At 40.1% G+C, this 27,324-nt stretch overlaps 1 protein-coding gene across 1 annotated transcript in view; it reads left to right on the top strand.

Annotated features, from left to right (window-relative positions):
* The window catches only part of MATN2 (matrilin 2), a 78,429-nt gene that overhangs the window by 40,813 nt on the left and 10,292 nt on the right, over positions 1–27,324 (top strand). Inside the window, exons 6-22 of the mRNA XM_068395766.1 lie at positions 435–557; positions 4,789–4,911; positions 8,732–8,854; positions 10,899–11,021; positions 14,043–14,165; positions 14,327–14,449; positions 14,811–14,933; positions 15,027–15,149; positions 15,358–15,480; positions 19,189–19,311; positions 19,406–19,528; positions 19,618–19,740; positions 19,911–20,033; positions 20,238–20,360; positions 20,502–20,624; positions 20,786–20,908; positions 26,117–26,530. Of these exons, the coding sequence (XP_068251867.1) occupies positions 435–557; positions 4,789–4,911; positions 8,732–8,854; positions 10,899–11,021; positions 14,043–14,165; positions 14,327–14,449; positions 14,811–14,933; positions 15,027–15,149; positions 15,358–15,480; positions 19,189–19,311; positions 19,406–19,528; positions 19,618–19,740; positions 19,911–20,033; positions 20,238–20,360; positions 20,502–20,624; positions 20,786–20,908; positions 26,117–26,530 (2,382 nt within the window). The remainder of the gene's footprint in view (positions 1–434; positions 558–4,788; positions 4,912–8,731; positions 8,855–10,898; positions 11,022–14,042; positions 14,166–14,326; positions 14,450–14,810; positions 14,934–15,026; positions 15,150–15,357; positions 15,481–19,188; positions 19,312–19,405; positions 19,529–19,617; positions 19,741–19,910; positions 20,034–20,237; positions 20,361–20,501; positions 20,625–20,785; positions 20,909–26,116; positions 26,531–27,324) is intronic.

The following is a 27,324-nucleotide window of genomic DNA, read 5'->3' as shown; positions in this document are numbered from 1 at the left end:
CACATCTTGAGAACTAATACAGCTGGGAGGGACCTAAGGAAAAGTAGAGCAATTCCAGGACTGGGACTGGAGAGACAGAAGACAGAACTATATCAAACACTTTGCTACGCCCTGGTCTACGCTGTGAACATCTGGACAGAATTACTGACTGAGGCATGGTTTCCAAATCTGAGAAAACATGTTGAGAAGGCTCCTGACAATCCGAGAACTGATAAATGTTCAAAGGGTAGGAGAAATGATCCAGGACTTATATCGAATCTGATTTACTGGTATTGAAAGTGCACTACTTTTTGCAGAAAGGCTCTTCAGGACAGAAATTATGTCAGCTTTTCCTTTTTTTATAGTTACTGTGTATGACTAGTACCATAATATCTATACATACTAGTTCTAATTTTGTCTTTGTAATTGAACATGTTGGTCTTGTTCTTTTTCAGTTGTAGACTACTGTGCTTTGGATAACCAAGGTTGCCAACATGAATGTGTTAACACTGAGGACTCCTATTACTGTAGATGCCACCCAGGGTTCATTTTAAATCCAGACAAAAGAACTTGCAGAAGTAAGTTGTGATAAGGTTTTATTATGAATGGTTTGTATTTCTGTCTTCCAGTTCTCAGCAGTAATACTCCCACTGGTCCTGGGAACACTAAATAATGCGTCAGGTATAGAAAATGTTGGAGTGCCCTGGAAGCCAAAGGTCTTGAAAGCAATGCAAGTTGTTTTGGGGGGCAGTTTGGCTTTATGGGGGAGGGGTCCCTCCTATGAACAGGAAGCTTTTAGCATGAAACCAGGCTCATTTTCAACAGTAAAAGCCCAGAGCTTTGTCTTGCATGGTCTCTTTAATTATCCAGATTTTTCAGTTAGAGTATCATTTCCCTAGCTGGGTAAACAAACAAGTCTGTACAAGACAATTTATAATAAGCTTGGTTTGTAAGACAAGTTAAATTAAATAGAGTAGTTCCACAATCAGAGGAAACACTGCAGCCTATTTTCCTATGGATTTTTCTCAAGAGTGAGCTCTTTGATAGTATGCCAAAGCTTTGGCAACATCAGTATCTTCTACCAAGCTTCCATGTTTCCACCAGATTATAATAAGCTTATGGTTTTGCTTGTTTGTTGTTTGTCAAATTTGATTGCTACTGGGCTAACAAGCTCAAAAATTACCAGAGCTGGGAGCAAATATAAAGCGGGGGGGATCTTTCAGGAAATGTGAAAGGAAAACCTTAATGTACATTCCTAGGTACCTTTCTTCAAAAATATGGATCTTAATAAAGAAATGTTACTATTGTGTCTGTAAGCAGACAAACTCCATTAGTTGTAGGTGAGTGGAACTGCTGATTCCAGTGTGAATTTAGCCCATATTATTGAATAATGTGTACAAACATTATTTCTCAAAAAATGCATCAATATATCACTGCATTTCTGTGCTTTTTACAGCCTTGGGGGCATTTCAGTCTTTATGATGGGAGACTATGTTAACCTATAGACTGTTTTGTGTATTATACTTGGTAGCTATTTCACTGAAATTTAATGTTCAGAAAGAAAGCATCTAATCCAGGCTGTACATCTGATCACGGGAAAGAGACATCCACTTCTAGAAGGTGATTGCTCACAGCTTTGACACAAATTTATGGAAGTGTCTGTATTTTCCTCCTACTGAGGGTGCACTCGATCCTCTCGTCCAGATCGTTGATAAAGGTACTAAAGAGAACTGGCCCCAATGCTGAGCCCTGGGGAACACCACTTGTGGCCAACTTGCCATTCACCACAACTCTCTGGGCCTGGCCAGCCAGCCAGCTTTTTACCCAGCGAAGTGTACGCCCATCCAAGCCATGAGCAGCCAGTTTCTTCAGGAGAATGTTGTGGGAAACAGTGTCAAAGGCTTTACTGAAGTCCAGGTAGACAACATTCACAGCCTTTCCCTGATTCACTAAGCGAGTCACCTTGTCATAGAAGGAGATCGGGTTAGTTAAGCAGGACCTGCCTTGGTTTATACCCATGCTGACTGGGCCTGATTGCCTGGTTGTCCTGTACGTGCCGTGTGATGGCACTCAAGATGATCTGCTCCATAACCTTCGCCAGCACTGAGGTCAGACTGACAGGCCTGTAGTTCCTCCTCCTTCCAGCCCTTCATGTAGATGGGTGTCACATTTGCTAACCTCCAGTCAACTGGGACCTCCCCGGTTAGCCAGGACTGCTGATAAGTTCTGGAAAGTGGCTTGGTGAGCACTTCCGCCAGCTCCCTCAGTACCCTTGGGTGGATCCCATCCGGCCCCATAGACTTGTGTGTGTCTAAGTGGTATAGCAGGTCACTAACCATTTCCCCTTGGATTATGGGGGCTTCATTCTCCTCTCCATCCCTGTCTTCCAGCTCAGGGGGCTGGGTACCTGGAGAAAACTGGTCTTACTACTAAAGACTGATGCAAAGAAGGCATTAAGGGGTGGTCGGGGAGGAATGAGCAAATACTATGTCAAATCATTCTCTTTCAAGATGCATGTCTTGAATCTAAGCATAAATAAAACTTACTAAGCCACTTTTCCTTACACTTGATATCTTCTGAGCCTTGCTAATAAAGTAAAGCATGAATGAAAGAACCGTGTAGCTCTTAATGCTGCAAAAGTCAAGACAGCACGAGAGCTCTTCAGAGCAAGTGTCCCCTAGCTCCCATATAATATGAATCACACTGCCTTTGAGTCAGCATAAACATGAAGAAACAAACTTGAGATCACTGGATTTAAAATGTTTTTATATTTAAAACCTTTAACATAAATTTCTACATATTTGGCTTACGTACTGAATCTCAGGGATGATCACAAACTGGCCAAGACTCACACCCATGCCAGACCGGATCTCTGTATCAGCAAGCAGGCCTGGGGTGCCAGCTCCCGAGATCCTGTGATTATCTCAGAGTCCTGGCTTTCATTTTCAAAAATAAAAAGTAAGCTTTCGTGCTCATGGCTCCAAAGAAAAGCTTGAAAATGTACATTATCAATACAGTCATGCATATCTGACAAATGTTTTCTCTGGGAATTACTCCAAACTTCTTAGAATGATATACAAGGAACACGGCTCATGAGGGCAACCCTGCCAACACCAATGGAGTACTCTGTGTGTGGCTGGAAGAGAGCAGCAAATTCAGATTATCAGTGAGGCAGGTAGAGGTCATTTCTAGCTACTAAGTTAACTATTAAGGGGACTTCTGCCTCTCTTGCTGCTCCCCTGAACAGAACAGATGGTATCTTCTGCTTGTGCTTAGGGGTGCTGAGCCTCAAATGTTTTTCTTTCTTTAGGGAAAGCCCCTGTTTGAGTTGTGGGTGGGTTCACCTGAGCTGCAGCTGGTGGAGGCCTTCTGTTAGCATCCTTAAATCTGGACTGTGTTAATGAAGCCCTGTGAAATGTTTTTTTAGTGTTCCCAACATAATAGCCTCAAGGTTCCAACAAAGATAATAATACCTATTTTTCAACTCTTGTGGTCGTCTTCAGAATCAGTTACCCAGGAAAAGTCTGTCCTGCACACTTGAATTAGCAAGGATTTGAGCAGGTAAATGCAATGCAGCACTGAGTAGGTGCAGAAGGCATACAGCTATATTCCTCTGGTGCAAACATGCTATTTTTTGGTTTCTGTCTCTTCAGTGCACTCTTGAACAAACCATATTTTCTAATTATTTTTTTTAGTAAACAGATAAGATATCCCTGCATTATGTATATGTGTATGTGCATATGCTGTCATAAAAAGCTTTGAGAAAGGAAATGTTCTATATATGTATGAAGTGGAGTTCATAAATGATAAAATACTCCTCTCGGGTTTTCTTAGAAAGTCACATTTGACTGTGTTTGTCCTGAAATTATAGGTGGTTTATTATTGCTAGGGGCTTTCATCATATATAAAGGCTCAATTGTATTAGCTCGCCACACATACAAGGAAAGAACAGTTCCTGCCTCAGGAAGCCAGTTACCTCTGGGAATAATAATTAACCTCTGAACGTCAGTTTTCAGGTTGTGTAATGAGATGTTCAAAAGTGCCTGGATGTCTTTAAAAATGTGACTGACTTGATTTTTGACTTGTTTATCTTTTTTTTAGCAGTGCTAAGGGATAACCATTCTTTCACTAGTATAAATTAGTTAACTCCACTGATGTAAAACTAAGTGATGGCCAGACACTGCATCTAAGTGAATGTCAGGTTCTTTGACTTCATCAGTCATAGTAAACACTATGTGGTAAATATCCCAGTGCTTACTGCACAATTACTTTCCTTTTTAAGGTACTTTATACACAAGTAGTGGCTGTTTCTAGACTTTGCTCATCTTCTCTTTTGTGAGCATTTTAAATGGAAGAACTATGTAGCAAACACCCAGAGCTGTTAAAACACCAGCGCTCCTGATGGTCTGCTTTCATCTAATGAATGGCATTCAAAAGCATGTTTATGTATTTATTACAGATCAGATCTAACTTGCTCTGAGTAAAATAAAGAGGTGGTTTTGATGAGGCAATGTATAGGACTTTTAGCTGCAAAATGTTAAGAAATATTTAAGATTCTAACTTCTCTGCTGTGTGTAGTGCATGTGTTCTCGAAGAATTCATTGAAGTATACATATCATGTATACGTAAGTATAGCAAATGTTTGGAAAAAGGAACATTTTATTTTCATAGTTTGAAACAACATGGTAAAAAGTCAGAATGGTGCCTAGAAAAAAAAAGGCTAAAGAAAAGAAAATGAAGTAACTGCTTTTTACCTGACTTATTTCTGAGGAATTCTATTCCTCACTGACACAATTTTTTCCCATTTAGGACCAGACTATTGTGCTCTTCAGGACCATGGCTGTGAACAGGAATGTGTTAATACAGATGACTCCTATTTCTGTCGATGCCAAGAAGGGTTTAGACTGAATCCAGATAAGAAAACATGCAGAAGTGAGTAATCCTTTGGCCATAATAAAGTTCATCTGCTTTTATTTCTTAAACCTGCTGTGAATGTTTTCCCTCCTAAAAGGATGAAAGTTTTCTCTATAATTAAGGTTGAAACAAATGTTTCTTTATAAACTTGAATTTTAACTGAGCCAGTCATGCGGGAAAAATACACTGTTTGCTGGTTTTTTGCTCAAAACCAATAAGTTCATTACTTATTTGAAACTTTCTGACCTTGTCTTGTAGTGACATGAACAACTTTAAAAAAAAAAAATTCACCTTGCTTTGCCCAGTTGGTTTAGCCAAGGACAGATGTATTTCATTAGCTTGGGAAAGTGTTGGATAGGTAATGTAGCTATTAAAATCAACTTAAAGTCACACACGAAATCTCACAGTTTCCAAAAAAAAGTTGTAAAAGCAGCCTCAGCAATGTCAGGGTTCTAAACAAACCACACATACTATTTACTTTTAAAAGCCTTTCGTGTTACAGCTCTTCTTGAGTGGGGGCCTGGAATCACAGCATATTTTCAATGTGATGTTGTTAAAGTTTAAAGAGAATATATTCAGCAAAATGAACTAGCCTGATCTGATGACTCATTTCTTGGAGGGGAGAATTGTACTGCTGATATTTTATGAATAAGAAGCTTGCCTGGAGCAACATAATTAGTTTCTAGACGCTCATAAAATTTATCTCGTTTTGGAACTGTATTTTATTTCAGTCTTAAAGATGCATTCTCATGAAGCATCTCTGTCTAAACAGTGCCGTTTTTACAGCAATCCATGCTACTCTGTTTTTTATTATCTATATGGTATTTTAATACATTCAGGTTTTTATAGATTGGATGTACCTTGGTGAGTATAGGAGCAAAAGAACATCATTGTGTAGAATATTTATTGCCAGGGATGTAATTGCAAATTAAAGGCAAATTGTAATTCCCATTTGAGGTATTTTTCCTTAACCTTAGGGGGCTTTCGATTTGGCTGTAAACCTGGTGATGTTTCCAGGATTAAGCTCCTATTCCAAATCTTGTTATAACAAGGCTTATGTTAGATAAGCTTGTAAAATAAAGCAGAACATTTGCATACATGCCCTCTTTAAAAATCAGGGAGAATGCATCACTGCTGACTAGCACCAGGCATTCCTCCTTCACCACTTCTGATGACTACAGGAGCAGGTCTATGGGGGTCAAAGTGAAGTCTTGCATAGCCAAGTATTTGCAATCTGCTCTCAGATCCTCGGCTCACTATCAGCTTTAACAGGTGTCCAAAGCACGGAATCCAGTATTGTTTAAGAGAAGTGAGTTTTTCTAAGCCATTTTACTCCAGAAGCCCTCATGTCTGGCTGAATTCTTCACTGTTTTTCTCTCCACAGAAGTAAGCTTCTGTGCTTTAGGTCAGCATGACTGTGAACATGCATGTGTTAACATGGAAGAGTCATTTGTGTGCAAATGTCATCCTGGATACGCCCAACAACATGACGGCAATACGTGCAGAAATGAGTGTGTCTCATGACTGGTTACTGCAGTGGGGCGAGGTGTGAACAGAATGAGAAAATGCTCCTGGGCCCCTTTTGAGATCTTTCTGAGCTATGCAAACCTATGTTACTGTAAAGTCCACCACGAGCCAGGCCGAGTGAAGTAATGCTATAGTGAGATCCCTGATCCAATAGAGAACTAAAGCATCATCATCTCCGATCCAAATAACTGGGAAAATATGTTCAGCCAAGGTGTCTAAGAAAAAGGCAGTGCTTTGCTGTTGAACGTCTGTATCATTGCTATGGGCTATGTAAACTGTAGCACGCCTGACACTGATGTATGCTGATGTGTGGAGATATGTAGAGACTTCCCCCTTCCGTATGTTTACACTTTCAGTGATCTGTTCAATAAAGTGTCCTCTTTTAATAAGAACGTTACTAAACAAAGGATCAGTGTTGCACCAGAAAAACCCAACAACATTGCTCACTTGACGTCACCCAGTTTTTGGAAGATACTTTTATTGCAGAGAACCATTTTGCACATCATCTAAAATATTGGCAGCATTTTTCCCTGATGTACTTATGACATATTTTTCCAAAGGAATACTCAGTCACTGAAATTAAGAAAAAGTTGGTAGGCCAGGGAGTAATTATTTTAAAATAAACTGTTTGTGATAAAGCCGTATTTAAGGAAACTTGGATGTGTTGCAAGAGCTCAGAACTTTTTAGCAAGTTGAATATCTAAAAATTAATATAACCCAAGACACTTATTGTTTTTAAAAATACTGAGCCTTCCCCTGTCCCCTTCCCTTCTTACATTTTTTTTACACATGTAATGAAGCACACATGATGACTGAATTTACAGTTATACTAATTTCTAAAGCCTGGCAATTAGCAACTTTGTGATTACTCCACTCTTTTGAAAGAGTGTTTTAAAAGATTCATCATGAGAACCCAAAGTATTTAAGTGTTAAAATCCACGTTAGTGTGGGTGTTTGTATTGTAAAAGACAGTGCCAAACAGATGCAATTTTTCAGAGAGAATACTGGGGGGTTTTATTTTCTTTTTTCTTTTCCACATTTTTTGTGTGCTCTGAGAAGTTACACAAGCCTCTTCATGATGATGTAAACCCTTGGAAAAAAGAGAATGTTCCAGCTGGAACTTGTTTTAGCTAGGAAAAACAGACACCTCAGCTTCACTTGTTATCTCTATCTATGTATAATGGTAAATCTGGACCAATTACTGCAAACTCGTTGCTTAGTTAAATAAACTAATAAACAGCAATATTTAGAACTAAGTAATTTTACATTAAGTGTGGATTTTTTTTAATGTAAACAAATAGCTGCAGACATGCCTGTTCACATCTGTAAGTGATTTGCAAATAGAGACATATGAGACTGTGTTTGTGGCTGAGGGAACTCCACTATTTTAATCAAGCTAAAGTGATTTGAGCCTGTATAACTAAAAATAGCCATTAAAAGTCGGCAATAAATTATTATGAGGAAGTTCAGTATATGGCTTTTTTCCTAAAATGTGCTTTTTCTATGTTTACAGAGTCAGCAGATTACATAGTACATCTGCAAGTGCACATATCTCACCCTACTGCTTTGCTGTCCGTTCTATGAGACAATGTAATTTTTAAACCCAATTCAAACCTCTCTCTCTCTCTCTCCCTTTCCCCGCCCTTCATCTTTCACACAACCAGTTGCATACCAGACTAAAAAAAAAATATTCCATTTTATCTTACTTGGAATAGGAATAGGAAAAATCAAAGAAAATGAACATATTAAGACACTCTTACACTCATAATATGTATCTGTCCCCCACTAGGCTTTAACTGCTTGAACCTGTTGGCAGGTTAAAGTTTTAAATTGGTGATTTCTTGTCCTATTGAAAAAGAATTTACTGTTTATGAAATAATATGAAAGCCATAATTTCTATTTCAAGAGTTATTAATATTCATACTTTCTGTCTGAGAAAATTTTATGGTGAACAAAAGAGGAAGTCTTGCTTTTTAAAGAAAGAAAGCATAATTCTGCTGGTAAGACCAGGCGGGACTTCAAGGTTCTCCCTTCACTCTACTTTGTGTTAGTTTCCCTTTGTGATTTTTGGCAAGGGAGATCTGCACTTCATCAAGTTTGTTATCTGCCAAGTGGGGTTGTTGTATTCATTTCCCTTAGGTGTTGTTAATTAACTCAGGTTACTCAAATAGGTGGGGATACTGCCTAAATAAAAAGCTGTATTGATCTTTTTCCCTTGCTCTGCAAAGGCATTGTGTACTAACTACAGTGTCATAGGGTATGTATCTAAGGCTCCAATTTAATTTCTTCAATTATTAATACAAATCAATAGGAGTGGACCACTGTGCTGAGAGCAATCATGGCTGCGAGCAACTGTGCCTAAATACTGATGTGTCCTATGTCTGTCAGTGCTCTGAAGGATTTGTCATCAATGAGGACCTAAAAACCTGCACACGTAAGTCTTGCGAGAACCTTCTTGATCTCGGCTCACCTGGGAAAGGTTTCTGCTTTCATACAGGGAAGAGGGCACACCTTCCATTTATTCTTATACTTTAATAATGACTTGAAAGCAGAAACAGACAGAAAAAGGACTTAGGAAAGGATACTTGTAAAGATAACTCTAAATCCTCACATATTCAGAAAAGTTTTGGAAGATCTGCTTATCCCCAGGTGTTGAGGACAGTTTTTCAGTCACATGAGAAATGTGTCTGACTGACAGGTCCTCTTGACAGCAGTGTCCCCCCGGCAAACTGCATCAGCTTACCTGGGGCAGGAGGAGAAGTGAGAGTCCCACACTGAGCTTTGCATTTTGCATGGGAACCCTTAATAAGTGAACAAAAGTCGCCCTGACAGCTCTCCACCCTTTATAAATCTGATGATCATTGAGAATCATTGCAGTTTTGCAAATAGCCGAATTGCCTCCTTCACTGGAAGAATAATATATAGAAAGGGCCAGGCAAAGAGTAATGTGAATGCATTTTACCTGTTGACTTTTCCTAGACCTCTTTGATGAGAAAGTTTTGGCCACTTTTTCTGCAGATTTTGGAGGTACATTATTTTTCAAGCTTGTTGAGTGTTGAAGCAGCTCCAGAGTTTGCTCCTTTTCTTGCACTTGGGCAACACAGTTTTAACAGAACTCAAACTGCAAGTGCTCAGTGACAAAAATGGTCTAGGAAGAAGTGAGGCAAATCAGCAAAGTCAATTTGTCTTTGTCTTTAACCCTGTCTTTGCCTCCATACTAAAGTTTTTATCCCCATCCAATACCTTGACAGACTTTGCTTATGTCTGCCACTGCAGCTCTCTAGAAAGGGGCAGGCAGTAATGCAAAAGCAGAACTAGTGTACATGCAACAGCTATAGGGTCTACTAGAAAAAATTTAGCTAGACATTTATCTGAAAGAACCACTGGAAATTTAGAAACAGCGAAACTATGGAGTTTTATCAACTTGCAAATGGAAAATCCCTTTTCCTTTGTTTTTCACTCTTGAGTTATTTTCCTCCAGGACATACTTGGACACCTATCAGCAGCATTAAGAGTGCTGTGGCTTCTGGAATCCCTCTGTGCAATGAAACTGAGCCCTTTTGAATAGCTCTTCTTTTTGCCAGCACAGCCCTCTCATATATATTTAGGGAAGAGATCTGAGCTCCAGATGAGCTGTTGAAACCTTGTGGACATTTTTAGGCTATCATGAAAAGAGTTTTGGCACCTTGGGATTTCCTGAATGAGCAGTTGAATGGAACGGATTAGTGCCTAACATATACCACTCCTAATGGGAAAACATCTGGGAATTACAATTCTGGTGTCATATACACAGGCACAAGTATCTTAAGACAGCTGTGGGAACATCTGAATGGTAAACAGATTTCTACTCTGACAACTAATTACAAAAAAATGAGTGACACTGTGTGTGTAGCCAATAGACAGTAGCAAGTGCTGCCTGCAGGATCCCAGGAGTCCTGTGTCTTTGTATTACAGAGAAGAAACACTTAGGAAATTTGAGATGAAAAATGGAGCATATTTGACAGTACTTGTCATTTGCAAGTCTTTGCAAAAGCTTGACTAGTCTAAGCCAAGCCTACTGAGGTCCCTGAGAGGTTTTCTGCTTGCTGTCACAGCAGCTGGGTCGGGCACACAAGTGAGTTCTGGGGATTGCCACCTTCACATTGGGCCATTTAGAGACTGCATTTAAAGAACGTTCACAAGGTAGCTTTTATGTCTTTGCCAGTGTCTTATATAAAATCATTGCTAAAGTGTTTTGGTTTGTTTTTTTTAAATTCAATTTGTAAGTACTGAGACGTGAACTCTGTTGAGCTGTGTTAAGCATAGGAAAGTATGATTTCTCAACTCTGTGTATATTATCAGGTAAGGAACCGGATTATAGTTTAAGCAGTTCAATGTATTTGCATTTACTTGCTTATATGCCATGCAAATACTAGAGATGAAAAATAATTGATTCATTATTTGTTAAATTTTTTTAACAACTTCAATTGCCCCTACAGGAGTTGACTATTGTGCTCTGAGTGATCATGGCTGCGAACATTTGTGTGTAAATGGCGACAGATCCTATACTTGTCAGTGTTTTGAAGGATACAGGCTTCGTAATGATGGGAAAACATGTAAACGTAAGTTATTATTCAGCAGCTCAGAGCTAGATTTTTATTACACACATAGAAGAAATCTGCAAGGTAGGATTTGATTGCCTAAACGTTGATGTCCAGTGTCATTTTAAATGCTTGAGGATTCCAAAAGTTCATAGTTTCCCCTTTGATGTCATATTTGCCAGCAGTATGTCAATATCTTGGATGTGCTAAGGCATCTAAAGTGATACTGGATGCATACATTTAGGGACCTGAATCACACACTAAATGTCTGTGCCATTTAAAAAGTAGCCCTGAAATTGGACTGTTGTAGATCCAAAACTACTTTATTCTGACTTACATCCTTATATGGGACACCTGTAATTTTCTTCTCAAATCAGGGCAAAAATACATAATGTTTCTTTGTATAAGACAAAGTCTTATACAGCATGAAGCTTGCAATATTACTAATGGAAAGTTCATTTTGTCCAGCATGGGATAAGGATGATTGCAAAAGAGATGTAATTGCATTACACATTTGGCTACATTATGCAGTTATGATGAGTAGCAGATATCAAGAAAAAATTCATTGCAAATTTTTCTTCATTTTTATAGATCTGATCACTAAGTGATCAAAGAAGAATCATGGATAAGTCTCTGAAAAACACACAGGCATTAAGTATTCTGTACCTGTAATCCCAATAATATCCATAGATCTCATCAACATCTGCTGTTAAAAAACATTTACAGAAAAAAAAAATTAAAGTCATCCATATAGATAACTACCATGACAAATGAAAAGCTCCTTATTCTCAATTTGTGTATCACAACAACACCCTACTTTGTTATTCCATGCAAAAAGAGACAAATTCTGCTTGTCTCAAAAAGTACCGACACTCTAAAAGCAAGTGAAAAGTTCTGTCCATGCAGAAGTCCGGAGAGATCTAGACAGACTGGAGCATTCGGCTATGATTAATGGGACGAAATTTAACAAGTCCAAATGCTGGAGAGCAGCCCTGCAGAAAGGGACCTAGGGGTGCTGGTTGACATTAAGCTCAATACGAGTCAGCAGTGTGACCTGGCAGGCAAGGGGGCAAATCACACAGAATCACAGAATCACAGAATCAACCAGGTTGGAAGAGACCTCAGGGATCATCGAGTCCAACCGTTGCCCTGACACCACCCTGTCAACTAGACCATGGCACTAAGCGCCATGTCCAGTCTTTTCTTAAACACATCCAGAGATGGCGACTCCACCACCTCCCTGGGCAGCCCATTCCAATGTCTAATAACCCTTTCTGTAAATGTCCAACCTGAACCTCCCCTGGCGAAGCTTGAGGCTGTGCCCTCTTGTCCTATCGCTAGTTGCCCAGGAGAAGAGGCCAACTCCCACTTCACTACAACCTCCCTTCAGGTGGTTGTAGACTGCAATAAGGTCACCTCTGAGCCTCCTCTTCTCCAGGCTAAACAACCCCAGCTCCCTCAACCGTTCCTCGTAGGTCAGACCCTCCAGACCCTTCACCAGCTTGGTCGCCCTCCTCTGGACTCGCTCCAACACCTCAACATCTTTCTTGAAGTGCGGGGCCCAGAACTGGACACAGTATTCAAGGTGCGGCCTCACCAGTGCCGAGTACAGAGGGACGATCGCTTCCCTAGACCGGCTGGCTACACTATTCGTAATAGAGGCCAGGATGCCATTGGCCTTCTTGGCCACCTGGGGTGCATCAAACACAGCACAACCAGCCAGTCAAAAGAGGTGATTATTCTGCTGTACACAGTGTTGGTGCAGCCTCACCTTGAGCACTGTGTGCAATTCTGGGCCCCACAATTTAAGAAGGATGTGAAGGTCCTTGAATGTGTCCAGAGGAGGACAACAAAGCTGGTGACAGGGCTGGAAGGAATGTCCTGTGAGGAGCGGCTGAGGACTTTGGGCTTGTCTAGTTTGGAGAGAAGAAGGCTGAGGGGTGACCTCATTGCTCTCTACAGCTTCCTGAGGAGGGGAAGTGGAGAGGGAGGTGCTGAGCTCTTCTCCCTGGTATCCAGTGACAGGACACATGGAAATGGTTCAAAGCTGCACCAGGGGAGGTTTAGACTGGACCTCAGGAAGCATTTCTTTACTGAGAGGGTGGTCAAACACTGGAACAGGCTTCCTAGAGAGGTGGTTGATGCCCCAAGCCTGTCAGTGTTTAAGAGGCATTTGGACAATGCCCTTAATACCATGCTTCAACTTTTGGTCAGCCCTGAAGCAGTCAGGCAGTTGGACTAGATGATCGCTGTAGGTCCGTTCCAACTGAAATATTCTATTCTATTCTATTCTATTCTATTCTATTCTATTCTATTCTATTCTATTCTATTTTGAAGTCCTTGCAGGAAAATAAAGGGTGTGGGGAAGAAAGTGAAAGCAAGATGTTAGTTTATCTAACATTAATTAATAGATTGTATTTTATTTTATTTTGAAATATGAATTGTATTTAAATTCTGTATCAGAAAACCCCACTGAACATCTGCTTGTCCAATTATAGCTGACAATTTTCCAGAATTTCACAGCAGGATCATATAATTTGTCTTTCTCACTACCCTTAAATACCACATACACGGAACTTTTGTAATCCTACTTTACAGAATAATGACAAACACCTTCTGAACTTAAACACAGAGGAAAAAAAGCCTAACTCTCTCAGGTCTGAGTAGGTTCATTACTGAAGATAAAAAGATGATGGTAGAAGATCTGTTTCTCACCAGAAAGTTTACTTGAAATGTGGATGTGGAATTTAGGTGCCTTTGGAAATCCCTGTGGGTCACTGATCTGCATGCTAGGGACACGTGAAATTCTACAAACTATAACAGGAACAGTGCAGTTTTCCTTGACATTAAGGCTATAAAATCAGCAGGACAAAGATGTACCTTTTTGTTACAACAAAGAAAGACCGCAGGTGCTATAAATGATTTGCAGGATTGAGTCCAGTATACTAGCAAGGATAAGAACATTCAGTAGCTGGGAATTGTAAGACTTTGAACATCTTGCCCTTAACTGACAAATTTTTTTATCTATTAAATTATTCCCAGGTAAAAATGTCTGCAAATCAGTCAACCATGGCTGTGAGCATATTTGTGTTAGTGCTGGCAATTCCTACATCTGCAAGTGTCGCGAGGGATTTGTATTGAGAGAAGATGGCAAGACATGCAGAAGTGAGTGACTGGTATCTATTGAACATTTTTGCATGTGCATCAGGCAAGGAGAGAAAGGGTTTTTTCACTTCTTACTGGAAAAGAATAAAACTTCGTTTTGATATCTACATTTTTTTAACATGTTTTCATTCAAAACCAATATTTATATCAATCATTGCCAGGACAGGACATCTGCAGATCAATCAGCCATGGCTGTGAGCATATTTGTGTTAATGAAGATGACTCGTATGTTTGCAAGTGTCATGAGGGTTTTCTGCTGAGAGAAGATGGGAAAACATGCAGAAGTAAGTACTCTGATAATTACTCATAGACTTTTATCTACAGTATATAGATTTGTGGAAGTGTTCTAACACATACAACAACAACAACAGTTTACTGTTATAATACAGGAGTAGTATTGTTATACCTGCCAGAATCTTGTAAGAGATTCTGTGGACAGAAATAGTGTATTTCAATAGCCAAACTGATATGGCTGGAGACAAAACACACAATTTTTCAGGCACCAAGAGTTAGAAGTGTTTGCTGCCTAAATTTTTGCCCATTTCTTCCAGTGATATCAGTAGACCTAATAAAAGCTATTACTTCTCCCTGCCTGATACATTCGCTGTAGATGTGCTTTAACTAAATATCATCAACTATTCTCAGATAAAGACATTTGCAGTTCAGTTGACCATGGCTGTGAACATGTTTGTGTTAATGCTGATGAGTCATACATCTGCCAGTGTTATGAGGGATTTGCACTAAGGGAAGATGGAAAAACATGTAGAAGTAAGTATGCTTATCTTTAATAGAAGATTTCCTTTACAATCTGTGCATTCATAGACATGTTTTAAATACCAGCAACCTTATTTTTTTTTCCAGATAAAGATGTTTGCAATTCTGTTGACCATGGCTGCGAGCATGTTTGTGTGAATACCGATAGTTCCTACATTTGCCAGTGCTATGAGGGTTTTGTGTTAAGGGAAGATAAGAAAATGTGTAAAAGTAAGTTATTTGTGTTACTGTATTTTTTGCACTCAGAGGTCTACAGAAGAAACATATTATGTTAGAGGTAGGTCTTCTTATAGGGGATTTTGCCTGACAAAAAGGAGGACAAATTCTTTATTTACTAGGAGCTTATTACTTTTAGTCTTTAAAGTTTTGGAAATGTCATTCATCAAACTGTAGTAAATACAATCTAAATTATTCCTAGATAAGGACATCTGCAAATCAGTCAGTCATGGCTGTGAACATCTTTGTGTTAATAATGACGATTCATACACTTGCCAATGCCATGATGGATTTGTACTACGGCAAGATGGGAAAACATGCCGAAGTAAGTAGTTTATGAATAAAAGAAGAAATTTTATTTTCCTTTTATTAGGAGATTTTTCACTGATTCATAGTGGTCTCTATAGATCAAAAGACTTCTATGAATTAATTATTGTTTGAACTAAAGATACATTTCAGAAAATCAGCGAATTTTAAGGTTTGAATGTAGCTTTTAAAATGTGAACTTCATTTCTAGATTGAGTATGTTGGAGTTTTATCTTAAGCATAGGATGTTGCTGCATTTAACTTCAATGGGCTGAAGTTCTAATTGCCACTGTGTTGTTCTCTGCATATTCATGCAGGTCATTATTCAACCTGTTCCTTAACTTAACCTCTTAGCATGTTCTTTTCTAACTGATAAGGAGATGAAACTCCTTCAGGCTCTTTGTATGTTTTCTAATTTTTTCATAAGTCTCTTCTTGCTCCCCTCAAACCTCTGCTATTATTTATCAGCATCTTTGTGGGGGTACCACAGTGGTACGAAGTCTTCTAATAGGAGACACAGCAGGGTCCAGGGTAGAGGAACTATAACATACCTAATTTTTATTTGAATCTACCTATTTTTTTTATCCTCTTCTTTTTTTTAATCTATTTTTTTTTTTGTGACCAAAGATAGCATTAGTCTGTAACTAAAATATTCTGCTAGCGCTTGCGTTCAGTTAGTTTTCTACCATGATCAGGAGCTGTTTAAGACTCTCAGTCACACAGGTGTCCCACATCCTGTAAGTACGGCATTCATTTTTTGTTTCTAAATGTATAAGTTTAGTTCTGGCTATTTTAAAATATGTATGATTTGCTGTTATCTAGCTTGCAAAAAGATTCATATCTCCTTATATCGGCAGCTGCTCTATTTTTATTTGACATTCTCTCAAAACTGGAGTAACCTACAAACTTTGTCAGTGATTATTTTGTATTTTCTTTTGGGCTGTTCATAAAAATGTTAAGTAGTAGAGAAGCAGGGCAAATTCTTAGAAAGCAAGCCACTTGATGTTCCCCCATTTACAATTTATTCTGAAGACCTCTCTAGCCAGTGTTAATCCATATAATGTTGATTTTGTAGTCTGTTTTCTTAATCAAAATAAATACCAAGACTGCTGCCTTACTGAATGCTCCATTGTATGAACAGCATGAGCTTTATGAACCAGGCTCATAATCAATGAAAAAAGATATTTATTTAGTTTTCCAGGATCTATTTTTCCATAACACTAAGTTGATTGATATTAATTCTCTTTCTTTGATTTTACTCTGAATCAAGTTCCATATTATCTATTTATTCCATTATTTTAATGCAGATCAATGTCAAGCTGACAGGCTTACAATGAACTACTCATCCTTTTCAAAAACTGGAACAATAGTATTTTTTCAGTGTGTGTGTATACACTGGGGATGGAGAATGCTCGGTGTTTTGGGGCTTCCTCAGAGTTCTAGGAGTTACTGAAAAATAACACTGAGCATCCAAGGTGTTCTTCAGGCAGCTCTTTTACAACTCTGCTGCAAGTTATCTGGAGTTACTGATTTAAAAATGTGTGTGTTCAGTAGGTGCTATGTGACCTACTTCTCAGCTGATGAAACTCAACAATATCATCAGTAACCTATTTCATAAGTTCAGATCTGAATACACTAAATATTTTTAACATTTTTGCATTAAGATTGGAAATTCTACCATTTCTATCTATTAATTAACAATACATTGTTAGAATGCTTTTTGTTCCTGACAGTCTTTAAATAACTTACTCATACTATCCATTTTGTTGGCCATGCATTCCCTTGTCCTTTGTCTTATTATTTCAGTGTTTTCAAATTTCTAATATTTTCATGTTCAGTAAATACTATGAATGTTCCTTTCTTTCAGTCATTATTCAAATCTTATAGCTGTTTTCAATTTCTAAATGAAGTTGCTTTTTTAACTACTCTGGCATTAGTCTTAGATTATGGGACTACATTTTTAGGGGGTATCTAGTAAAATAACTTTAAATAGTGCAATCATTCACTTCTTTTATTATTTCCCCCCCCATCCCAAAATACTCTGGCTTATATTTGCTTTCACCTGTGTAAAATTCATCCTTTTAAAGTAATAGCCATGTCTGCTGCTGGTTTGTATTTGATGGCATCCTGGGGTGTATTAGAAGAGGTGTGGTCAGCAGGTCAAGAGAGGTTCTCCTCCCCCTCTACTCTGCCCTGGTGAGGCCGCATCTGGAATATTGTGTCCAGTTCTGGGCCCCTCAGTTCAAGAAGGACAGGGAACTGCTAGAGAGAGTCCAGCGCAGAGCCACGAAGATGATTAAGGGGGTGGAACATCTCCCTTATGAGGAGAGGCTGAGGGAGCTGGGTCTCTTTAGCTTGGAGAAGAGGAGACTGAGGGGTGACCTCATTAATGTTTATAAATATGTAAAGGGCAAGTGTCATGCGGATGAAGCCAGGCTCTTCTCAGTGACATCCCTTGACAGGACAAGAGGCAACGGGTGCAAGCTGGAACACAGGAGGTTCCACTTAAATATGAGGAAAAACTTCTTTACAGTGAGGGTGACTGAACACTGGAACAGGCTGCCCAGAGAGGTTGTGGAGTCTCCTTCTCTGGAGACATTCAAAACCCGCCTGGACGCGTTCCTGTGTGATATGGTCTAGGTAATCCTGCCCCGGCAGGGGGATTGGACTAGATGATCTTTCGAGGTCCCTTCCAATCCCTAACATTCTGTGATTCTGTGTGATTCTGTTCATAAACAACAAATGTTTCTGAGTTGCACACAGCTGTGTATAAGCAGATGTTAATTTTTACTTACATGATAATTTCTTCTTTATCTGCTATAATGGGATGTAGTTTAGACTGCCATGTCTTAAATGTAACGCTTGTTGAGTTAGAAGATTGTCCTCTGTAGTAGTTTTTGGAATTTTTGTATTGGCAGCATGAGACCTGAAGGTAATTTGGCTCAGACTGAAGTTCTTGTAAAAATGTGTTTCTTGCCTACACATTAAACCTGAGTATTTTGCTGAAGAGTCAGTCTGAACTTGGCTGTCAGTACTGTTCTACTTTCTATGTAAAGGTAGTTCTCCATTAGGCATTGAGAATATTTTCTTTTGTGTTGCAGTGAAAAAGAAACAGGGAACACTGATAGATGGCTCCGCTTCCTTCTGTACTTTCTCCCCGTCTGTCCTTCTTGAAGAGGTTTTAACCAACTGATTTTAACATTGCACTTTTATACAAATCCTCCCATCAATTTTCAGCAATACCAGTTAGATTTTATTTATCCTCTTAAATGAGTAGTTCCTGTTCTTCTGGGGTTTGCTTATGCAGGCTCTTGGCATTGATGTAAGGATGTTAAAGAATTATTTTGCTTCATGTCCTGTGGCGTTCTGCTTAATCTTGTTTTTACCAGCATGAATTTGTGCTAAATGACTGTACTAAATTATTCCCTCCTTTCACTCTTACTGCTTTTAATGTAAAGTCCTCCTCCTTAATCTAGTCAGATTAATCCTAAAATTATTTATTGTCAGTGGGAGGCCATCCAAACCATGCAATTCTCTCTGCTCAGATGGTAAAGGACTCATGCTCCATGTAAGCTAAGCTGTCTATCGTTTAACTAGCCAGTGATTTGCTTTCAGTTTGCAGGCTTCCATCTTTCTTTGCTCATGGGATTACCCCCACAGTCTTTGTATTTATAAAAAAAGTTTAACTAGCAAATCACATTAAATATTATCTAACAACTATTCCCAGGCAAGGATATTTGCAAGTCAGTCAACCATGGCTGTGAACATGCTTGTGTTAATGCTGGCGATTCATTTGTTTGTAAGTGTCAGGAGGGATTCCTGCTCAGAGAAGATGGAAAAACATGCAAAAGTAAGTAGTCTGATATTTATCAGCATACTTTTTATCGGCAGCTCATGCTTGTGTAGAAATGCATTAACCAGCAAGAGCTGTCATCTGTTTTCAGATAAAGATCTTTGCAAATCAGTCAGCCATGGCTGTGAACATGTTTGTGTTAATACTGATGATTCATATATCTGCAAATGCCTTGATGGGTTCCTACTGAGAGAAGATGGGAAAACCTGCAGAAGTAAGTAGCATGAGAACTTAATTTGATGAATTACACATTAATCGAGGCCTCTGCTGATGTATGTTGACTACCAACTCTTCTGTTTGCAGACAAGGATGTTTGCAATTCAGTCAACCATGGCTGTGAACAAGTTTGTGTGAATACTGAAGATTCCTACATCTGCAAGTGTCACGAAAAATTCATACTGAAGGAAGATAGAAAGACATGTAGATGTGAGTAGCCTGAGCTATAAAAGTATGTTTTTATTTGAGGCTTTTAAGTGTTGTGGCTGTGAGTGTTTGCACATGTATGTTTGTGATTTTTAACTATTTGAGCTGGTTAATAAAAGATATTATCTCTCCCTAATGAACCTCACCTCACAAATTCCATCCTCTCTTCTCAGATAAAGATGTTTGCAACTCAGTTGACCATGGCTGTGAGCATAGTTGTGTTAATACTGATGATTCCTATATCTGCAAGTGTCATGAGGACTTCATACTGAGGGAAGATGGGAAAACTTGTAGGAGTAAGTTGTTTAATCTTTGTTTTGGACTTCCTGATCTGTTAATGAAACACACTATGCAACTGTAGTGTGTTATTTGTGTCTTTATAATAGAATCATCTTCATGGAAGTGAACTCCTTCATGGAAGATTATTGCCATAACTTTTACGTTTTGTGAAAGTTACTTACCTAGCTAACTATGCTAAATATAATCTTTGTTGTTCCAAGGTAAAAATATCTGCAAAACAGTCAACCATGGTTGTGAACATGTCTGTGTTCCAACTGGCGATTCATACACATGTCAGTGTCACAAGGGATTTATATTGAGGCGAGACAGGAAAACCTGCAGGAGTGAGTAGCTGAAACTTTTATGAGGAATATGTCTTTTCAGTCATAAAAGAAATAACAGACTTAATTTCACTCAAAGCTTGTTCATGCCAGTTTTGCATTTGAGAAATGGTTTAATAGGACAATTCTCTTAACAATTCTCAGATAAAGACCTGTGTAAATCCATTGACCATGGCTGTGAACATGTGTGCATTAATAACAACAATTCATACAGCTGTCAGTGCCATGAGGGTTTTGTCCTGCGACAAGATGGGAAAACATGTCGAAGTAAGTAACTCAATATCTCTGTCACCACTCTTCCCTGGCATTGCTATATAAACAAAGATGTTATACTCCTTTGTCATACATTCTTCAAATATAATGTTTGGAGTCTTTGAATTTATAAATATTTTAAATAGAATACATATAAATATTTCCATTTTTCCTAGATAAAGATGTCTGCAAATCAGTTACCCATGGTTGTGAACATATTTGTATTAATAATGACGATTCATACATCTGCAAATGCCAGGAGGGATATGTACTAAAAGAGGATCAGAAAACATGCAGAAGTAAGTACATTTTATTTAGAAACCATGTGTTTCTTTGATTTCTGAAATTACTTGACCTCTCTTCAAATGCCTCACTTCAAAAATGATATAATATTTGAAAGCCCAAAGCATATGAGTGTGATGGAAAATGTCTTGAACAACTAACTTGATGCTCTCCTAAGCAAAAAACTAACAAATTGGAACAGTTGTTTTGGAACAGTTGTTTTGGTATAGCATCAAGTACGATAATAATTCTTTCCAAATATCAGGAAAAAAGCCAAAGTGAAATCTTATTATCAAGGAATGTGCACTTTAATCAGATTCATATACTGTGGAGCTTTTATCTTTATATACTCTATTTTAAAATATCATTAATTCTATTTGCTTATCTTCTAACATGACATGCTTGGAGTATGATATGCATTTATCTCATCATCCCTTAATACTTGGAGGAGAAATTCTTCTGCTGGAACTCAGTAAAAACATTTATTCTGCAAAAATGGATGCCTTTGCTGGGGAGACTATTATTACCAAAAGAATGGTAACATGTTCATGGCTGATCTCAATCCTAATTAAAACCATTCACAATGAACTGCTGCCCTATCTTGACTTACGCAATGATAGTGAGGTGGTTCTGATATTCATATTCATTGCATTTCCATCGCCGTAGTATGTGTGACACATTTTTTCCTCAGATGACTGCAGAAAGAAATTCTTGGACAGCAGTTTTAAAATAGAGCTATTGTCTAAGAGAAAAGCTCAAGCTTTAAAGCTGAAAATTCCTTATTCCTACACTAACTTGGTAACAGACATCTTCAGTAATTTCTACAGTCAAAGTAGTTTCTGCTGCACAATTCTCTCTTGTATAGTGCTTACAGCATTCTTACTATAAAAAAAACAGAGATGAGTGGAGGTCAGAGTTCATTTCGTCCAGACTAAGATGCAAATCTTACATTCTTTAGTATGGCAAATTCTCTCTGGAAGCTGCATTGATCAAATGGGAGCTGAGTATCTCTACAGCCAGCCCCTTGCACAAAGCACACTAGTCTATGCCTGCTGGAGGCAATTGCTTTCCAGAATAAAAAAAAAAAACCCTGGCAGAACCAGTCTGCAGCTTCGAAGACATTCTCCAGACATTCCCTAAGCTTGTTGTGGATGCACAGTGCCTACAAACTGCTTTGATTTTTGCATGCGCGCTTGCCAAACAGTATGAGAACTCCAAATGGAGCAATGCTCTAGTGTTGAGGTAGACCAGGAGGCCTCCCATCCCCCTGGGGTGAAATCGGTGTGCCCAGCTCGCTCCCTGAAATGCCTGTACACCAATGCACGCAGCATGGGGAATAAACAGGAGGAGCTGGAAATCCGTGTTCGGTCGGGGGGCTATGATCTAGTGGCAATTACAGAGACTTGGTGGGACGCCTCGCATGACTGGAATGTGGTCATGGATGGCTATGTCCTGTTCAGGAAAGATAGGCCGCTAAGGAGAGGTGGTGGAGTTGCTCTTTATGTGAGTGAGCAGCTAGAATGTATTGAGTTCTGTCCAGGGGCGGATCAGGAGCGAGTTGAGAGTTTGTGAGTACGAATTAAGGGGCAGGCTGGCAGGGGTGATACTGTTGTGGGTGTCTATTACAGGCCACCGGATCAGGATGAGGAGGGTGATGAGGCCTTCTACAGGCAGCTGAGAGCAGTCTCGCAATTACAGGGCCTGGTTGTTGTGGGGGATTTCAACTACCCTGATATTTGCTGGGAGGCCTACTCAGCCAGCCATCCCCAGTCCAGGAGGTTCCTCCAGTGCATTGATGATAACGTTCTGATGCAAATGGTGGATGAGCCAACTAGGAGAGGAGCGCTGCTGGATCTTATCCTCACTAACAAGGAGGGTCTGGTTGAAGAGGTGAAGGTTGAGGGCAGCCTTGGTTGTAGTGACCATGAGATGGTAGAGTTCAGGATCTCATGTGGCAGGAACAGAATAGCTAGTAGAATCACAACCCTGAACTTCAGGAGGGCCAACTTTGGCCTTTTCAAGCAATTGCTAGGGGAAATCCCATGGGACAGGGTACTAGAAGGTAAGGGGGCCCAAGATAGTTGGTTAGCATTCAAGGACTGCTTCTTCCGAGCTCAAGATCAGAGCATCCCAACAAGTAGGAAGTCAAGGAAGGGTACCAGGAGACCTGCATGGTTGAACAGGGAACTGCTGGGCAAACTCAAGTGGAAGAAGAGGGTGTACAGATCGTGGAAGGAGGGGCTGGCCACTTGGGAGGAATATAAGTCTGTTGTCAGAGGATGTAGGGAGGCAACTAGGAAAGCTAAGGCCTCCTTGGAATTAAACCTTGCAAGAGAGGTCAAGGACAACAGAAAGGGCTTCTTCAAATACATTGCAGGTAAAGCCAACACTAGAGGCAATGTAGGCCCACTGATGAATGAGGTGGGGGTCCTGGAGACAGAGGATAAAAAGAAGGCGGAGTTACTGAATGCCTTCTTTGCCTCTGTCTATACTGTTGGAGGCTGTCCTGAGGAGCCCCGGACCCCTGAGGCCTCAGAAGAGGTCAGGATAGAGGAGGAATCTGTCTTGGTAGATGAGGGCTGGGTCAGGGACCAATTAAGCAACCTGGACGTCCATAAATCCATGGGCCCTGATGGGATGCACCCGCGGGTGCTGAGGGAGCTGGCGGAAGTCATTGCTAGGCCACTCTCCATCATCTTTGCTAAGTCGTGGGCAACGGGAGAGGTGCCTGAGGACTGGAGGAAAGCGAATGTCACTCCAGTCTTCAAAAAGGGCAAGAAGGAGGACCCGGGTAACTATAGACCGGTCAGCCTCACCTCCATCCCCAGAAAGGTGATGGAGCAACTTGTTCTTGGTGCTGTCTCTAGGCACATCAAGGATAGGGGGATCATTAGGGGCACTCAGCATGGCTTCACCAAGGGGAAGTCATGCTCGACCAACTTGATAGCCTTTTATGAGGATGTTACCCGGTGGATAGATGATGGTAAAGCTGTGGATGTGGTCTATCTCGATTTCAGTAAAGCGTTTGACACGGTCTCCCACAGCATCCTCGCAGCTAAACTGAGGAAGTGTGGTCTGGATGATCGGGTAGTGAGGTGGATTGTGAACTGGCTGAAGGAAAGAAGCCAGAGAGTGGTGGTCAATGGGACAGAGTCCAGTTGGAGGTCTGTGTCTAGCGGAGTCCTGCAAGGGTCGGTTCTGGGACCAGTTCTATTCAATATATTCATTAATGACTTGGATGAGGGATTAGAGTGCGCTGTCAGCAAGTTCGCTGATGACACAAAACTGGGAGGAGTGGCTGACGCGCCGGAAGGCTGCGCAGCCATTCAGAGAGACCTAGACAGGCTGGAGAGTTGGGCGGGGAGAAGCTTAATGAAATATAACAAGGGCAAGTGTAGAGTCCTGCATCTGGGCAAGAACAACCCCATGTACCAGTACAAGTTGGGGGCAGAGCTGTTGGAGACCAGCGTAGGGGAAAGGGACCTGGGGGTCCTAGTGGACAGCAGGATGACCATGAGCCAGCAGTGTGCCCTTGTGGCCAAGAAGGCCAATGGCATCCTGGGGTGTATTAGAAGGGGTGTGGTTAGTAGGTCAAGAGAGGTTCTCCTCCCCCTCTACTCTGCCCTGGTGAGGCCGCATCTGGAATATTGTGTCCAGTTCTGGGCCCCTCAGTTCAAGAAGGACAGGGAACTGCTAGAGAGAGTCCAGCGCAGAGCCACGAAGATGATTAAGGGGGTGGAACATCTCCCTTATGAGGAGAGGCTGAGGGAGCTGGGTCTCTTTAGCTTGGAGAAGAGGAGACTGAGGGGTGACCTCATTAATGTTTATAAATATGTAAAGGGCAAGTGTCAAGAGGATGGAGCCAGGCTCTTCTCAGTGACATCCCTTGACAGGACAAGGGGCAACGGGTGCAAGCTGGAACACAGGAGGTTCCACTTAAATATGAGGAAAAACTTCTTTACGGTGAGGGTGACTGAACACTGGAACAGGCTGCCCAGAGAGGTTGTGGAGTCTCCTTCTCTGGAGACATTCAAAACCCGCCTGGACACGTTCCTGTGTGATATGGTCTAGGCAATCCTGCCCCGGCAGGGGGATTGGACTAGATGCTCTTTCGAGGTCCCTTCCAATCCCTAACATTCTGTGATTCTGTGATTCTGTGAAATTTGTCAGTCTGCTGATAAACTCACAGCTTGAAGGGGTAAACCAAAAATGGAAGCTTAAAAGGTTAATTTCAGCAATAAATGTCTTCTAATTACAAGATTGTTAGAGTTACAAGCAAAAAAACTTACATAAACAATTCTGATCCATGTTTAGCAGCTAGGCCCATTTCTAGCATTTACTCTCTCATCTATAGTTTTTTAGCTGTTTTTCTGCCACTAGAGATTTAAGTTTGTGCTATAAAAACATGTGCATTTTCTGAATTTTGTTCCCAGACTTGAACCTCATCCTAAGCTCTAGGGCAGGCTACCTAACCCTTCTTGCTCAACCTTCCCCAAGCTCTTTTGCTTTTGCTTCACTGTTCCCTGCCACTCTAAATATGACTCCTAGATTATCACCTTATATACAAGTGTGGCTTCACTGACTCATTTCCTTGTACCACCCTCACCTTTTTGCTACTTCTGCAACACAAATGCAGCTCCAGTGAATCTCTTCCATGTCTTTCAGTGCTGGTCATCTACACAAATGTAAAGTTAGCATACTGGCCTATCCCTGGAAGAAGATGATGGCAACTCTGTCTCTGTATCCTAGCTATGTTCTTCAGTTATACAGTTCATATATTATACAGTTCATATCATATATTCAGTTATACGTTCATATATTATATCATATATTCAGTTATACAGATCATATATTCAGTTATACAGTTCATATATTATACAGTTCATATCATATATTCATATACAGTTATACTCCACTTAACGGTCATTCTTAAAATTTGCTGATTGTTGCTGTATTTTTAAGAGTTGTAGTATTCTGTAAAGCAGTATGTCTCAGTAAGTATTCACTGTGATTATATTTTTGTTAAACTCTTGGTAATAAGCACACTTCTAGCTTTTGATACAGAGTGTACACAACATCTTTAGACACACTGGCAAAGCTGGATGAGTCAGGAACAAGATACTGTAGATGATCTCTGAGTTTATGCAGTCCCTGGGTATCTAGGTCCCTTTTTCAGCTTTGTGGAGTTTTTTCATAATATGAACGCTCTGCTGCTTATTTCACAGGATGCACTGAAGGCCCAGTTGACCTGGTGTTTGTGATTGATGGATCAAAAAGTCTCGGAGAGGATAATTTTGAAATTGTAAAACAATTTGTCTCAGGAATCTTGGATTCACTTGAGATTTCACCCAAAGCTGCTCGAGTTGGTTTGCTTCAGTATTCCACTGAAGTTCGCACAGAGTTTACGTTGAAGCAGTTCAGCTCAGCCAAAGACATGAAGAAAGCTGTATCGCAAATGAAATACATGGGGCGAGGTTCCATGACAGGACTGGCTCTGAAGCAAATGTCTGAGAGAAGCTTCACAGAAACAGAAGGAGCAAGACCATTTTCAGCAAACGTCCCTCGAATCTCCATTGTGTTTACGGATGGACGAGCCCAAGATGAAGTCGCCGAGTGGGCTGCGAGAGCAAAGCGAAATGGTAAGTGGAGATGTTTTTGACTCATTCTAAAAGGCAAAATTGTTAGAAGTAAGATGTGGTAATAGTGTGTATATGCTACAGTATGTGCTAATGAAGAGAGTGTTTGCCATAGCAGTCTGGCTAGTACAGTAGCCACTGTAGCAGCGGATCTTTGGTGTTGACAGGAGCCTTTGCTACAAGGTGTGTATGTCATCCCGAGTGCGGGAGCCATGATGAGTGTCACACCATGGGTGTTCCATGCCATCCACAGGTAGCGGTACTACCCACCTGGCATGCCGTGCGGTGCCCTGAACATATCCACCAAGGGTAGACATTTGATACAGAGGTTTAGAAACACTGGGAACTTCATCAAAAATTCTAAGAAAACAATAAAAAAAAACCCAACCTACCTCTTCAAAATACAGAAATCTATCTTCCTGAGAAATACTATGGTAATAATTGGTTATGTTATATTTTTATTTACATATATTCTGTATTTTTAACCAATTTTATAGTGCTGATGGTGTTCTAGAAGGAAGATGGGTCCTCTTTACAAAAGGATATAGCTGTAGTGCTGTCTTACCTTTCTGTTTCTATGTGCCTTATCAGGTGATATGCTGAAATGTAACTGAAAACTGGTGATTTTTAATTTAGAATATGTCTGGGCAGAAATTCATCCTCTAGAACACTTGTACCACAAATCAGAAACATTTCAGTCGTTTAGCAGAGTCAACTGAAAATTTTCAAAACTTTTCAAGAAAATAAAGGATCTCTTTTTTTATTGCAAAATGTTTCCTGTTTTATGAGAAACTGCT

Source organism: Nyctibius grandis, chromosome 3, assembly GCF_013368605.1.
Source record: "Nyctibius grandis isolate bNycGra1 chromosome 3, bNycGra1.pri, whole genome shotgun sequence".
Classification (NCBI taxonomy): Eukaryota; Metazoa; Chordata; class Aves; order Nyctibiiformes; family Nyctibiidae; genus Nyctibius; species Nyctibius grandis.
Note: the sequence above shows the minus strand (reverse complement) of the source record. Positions and strands in the feature narration are given on the sequence as shown.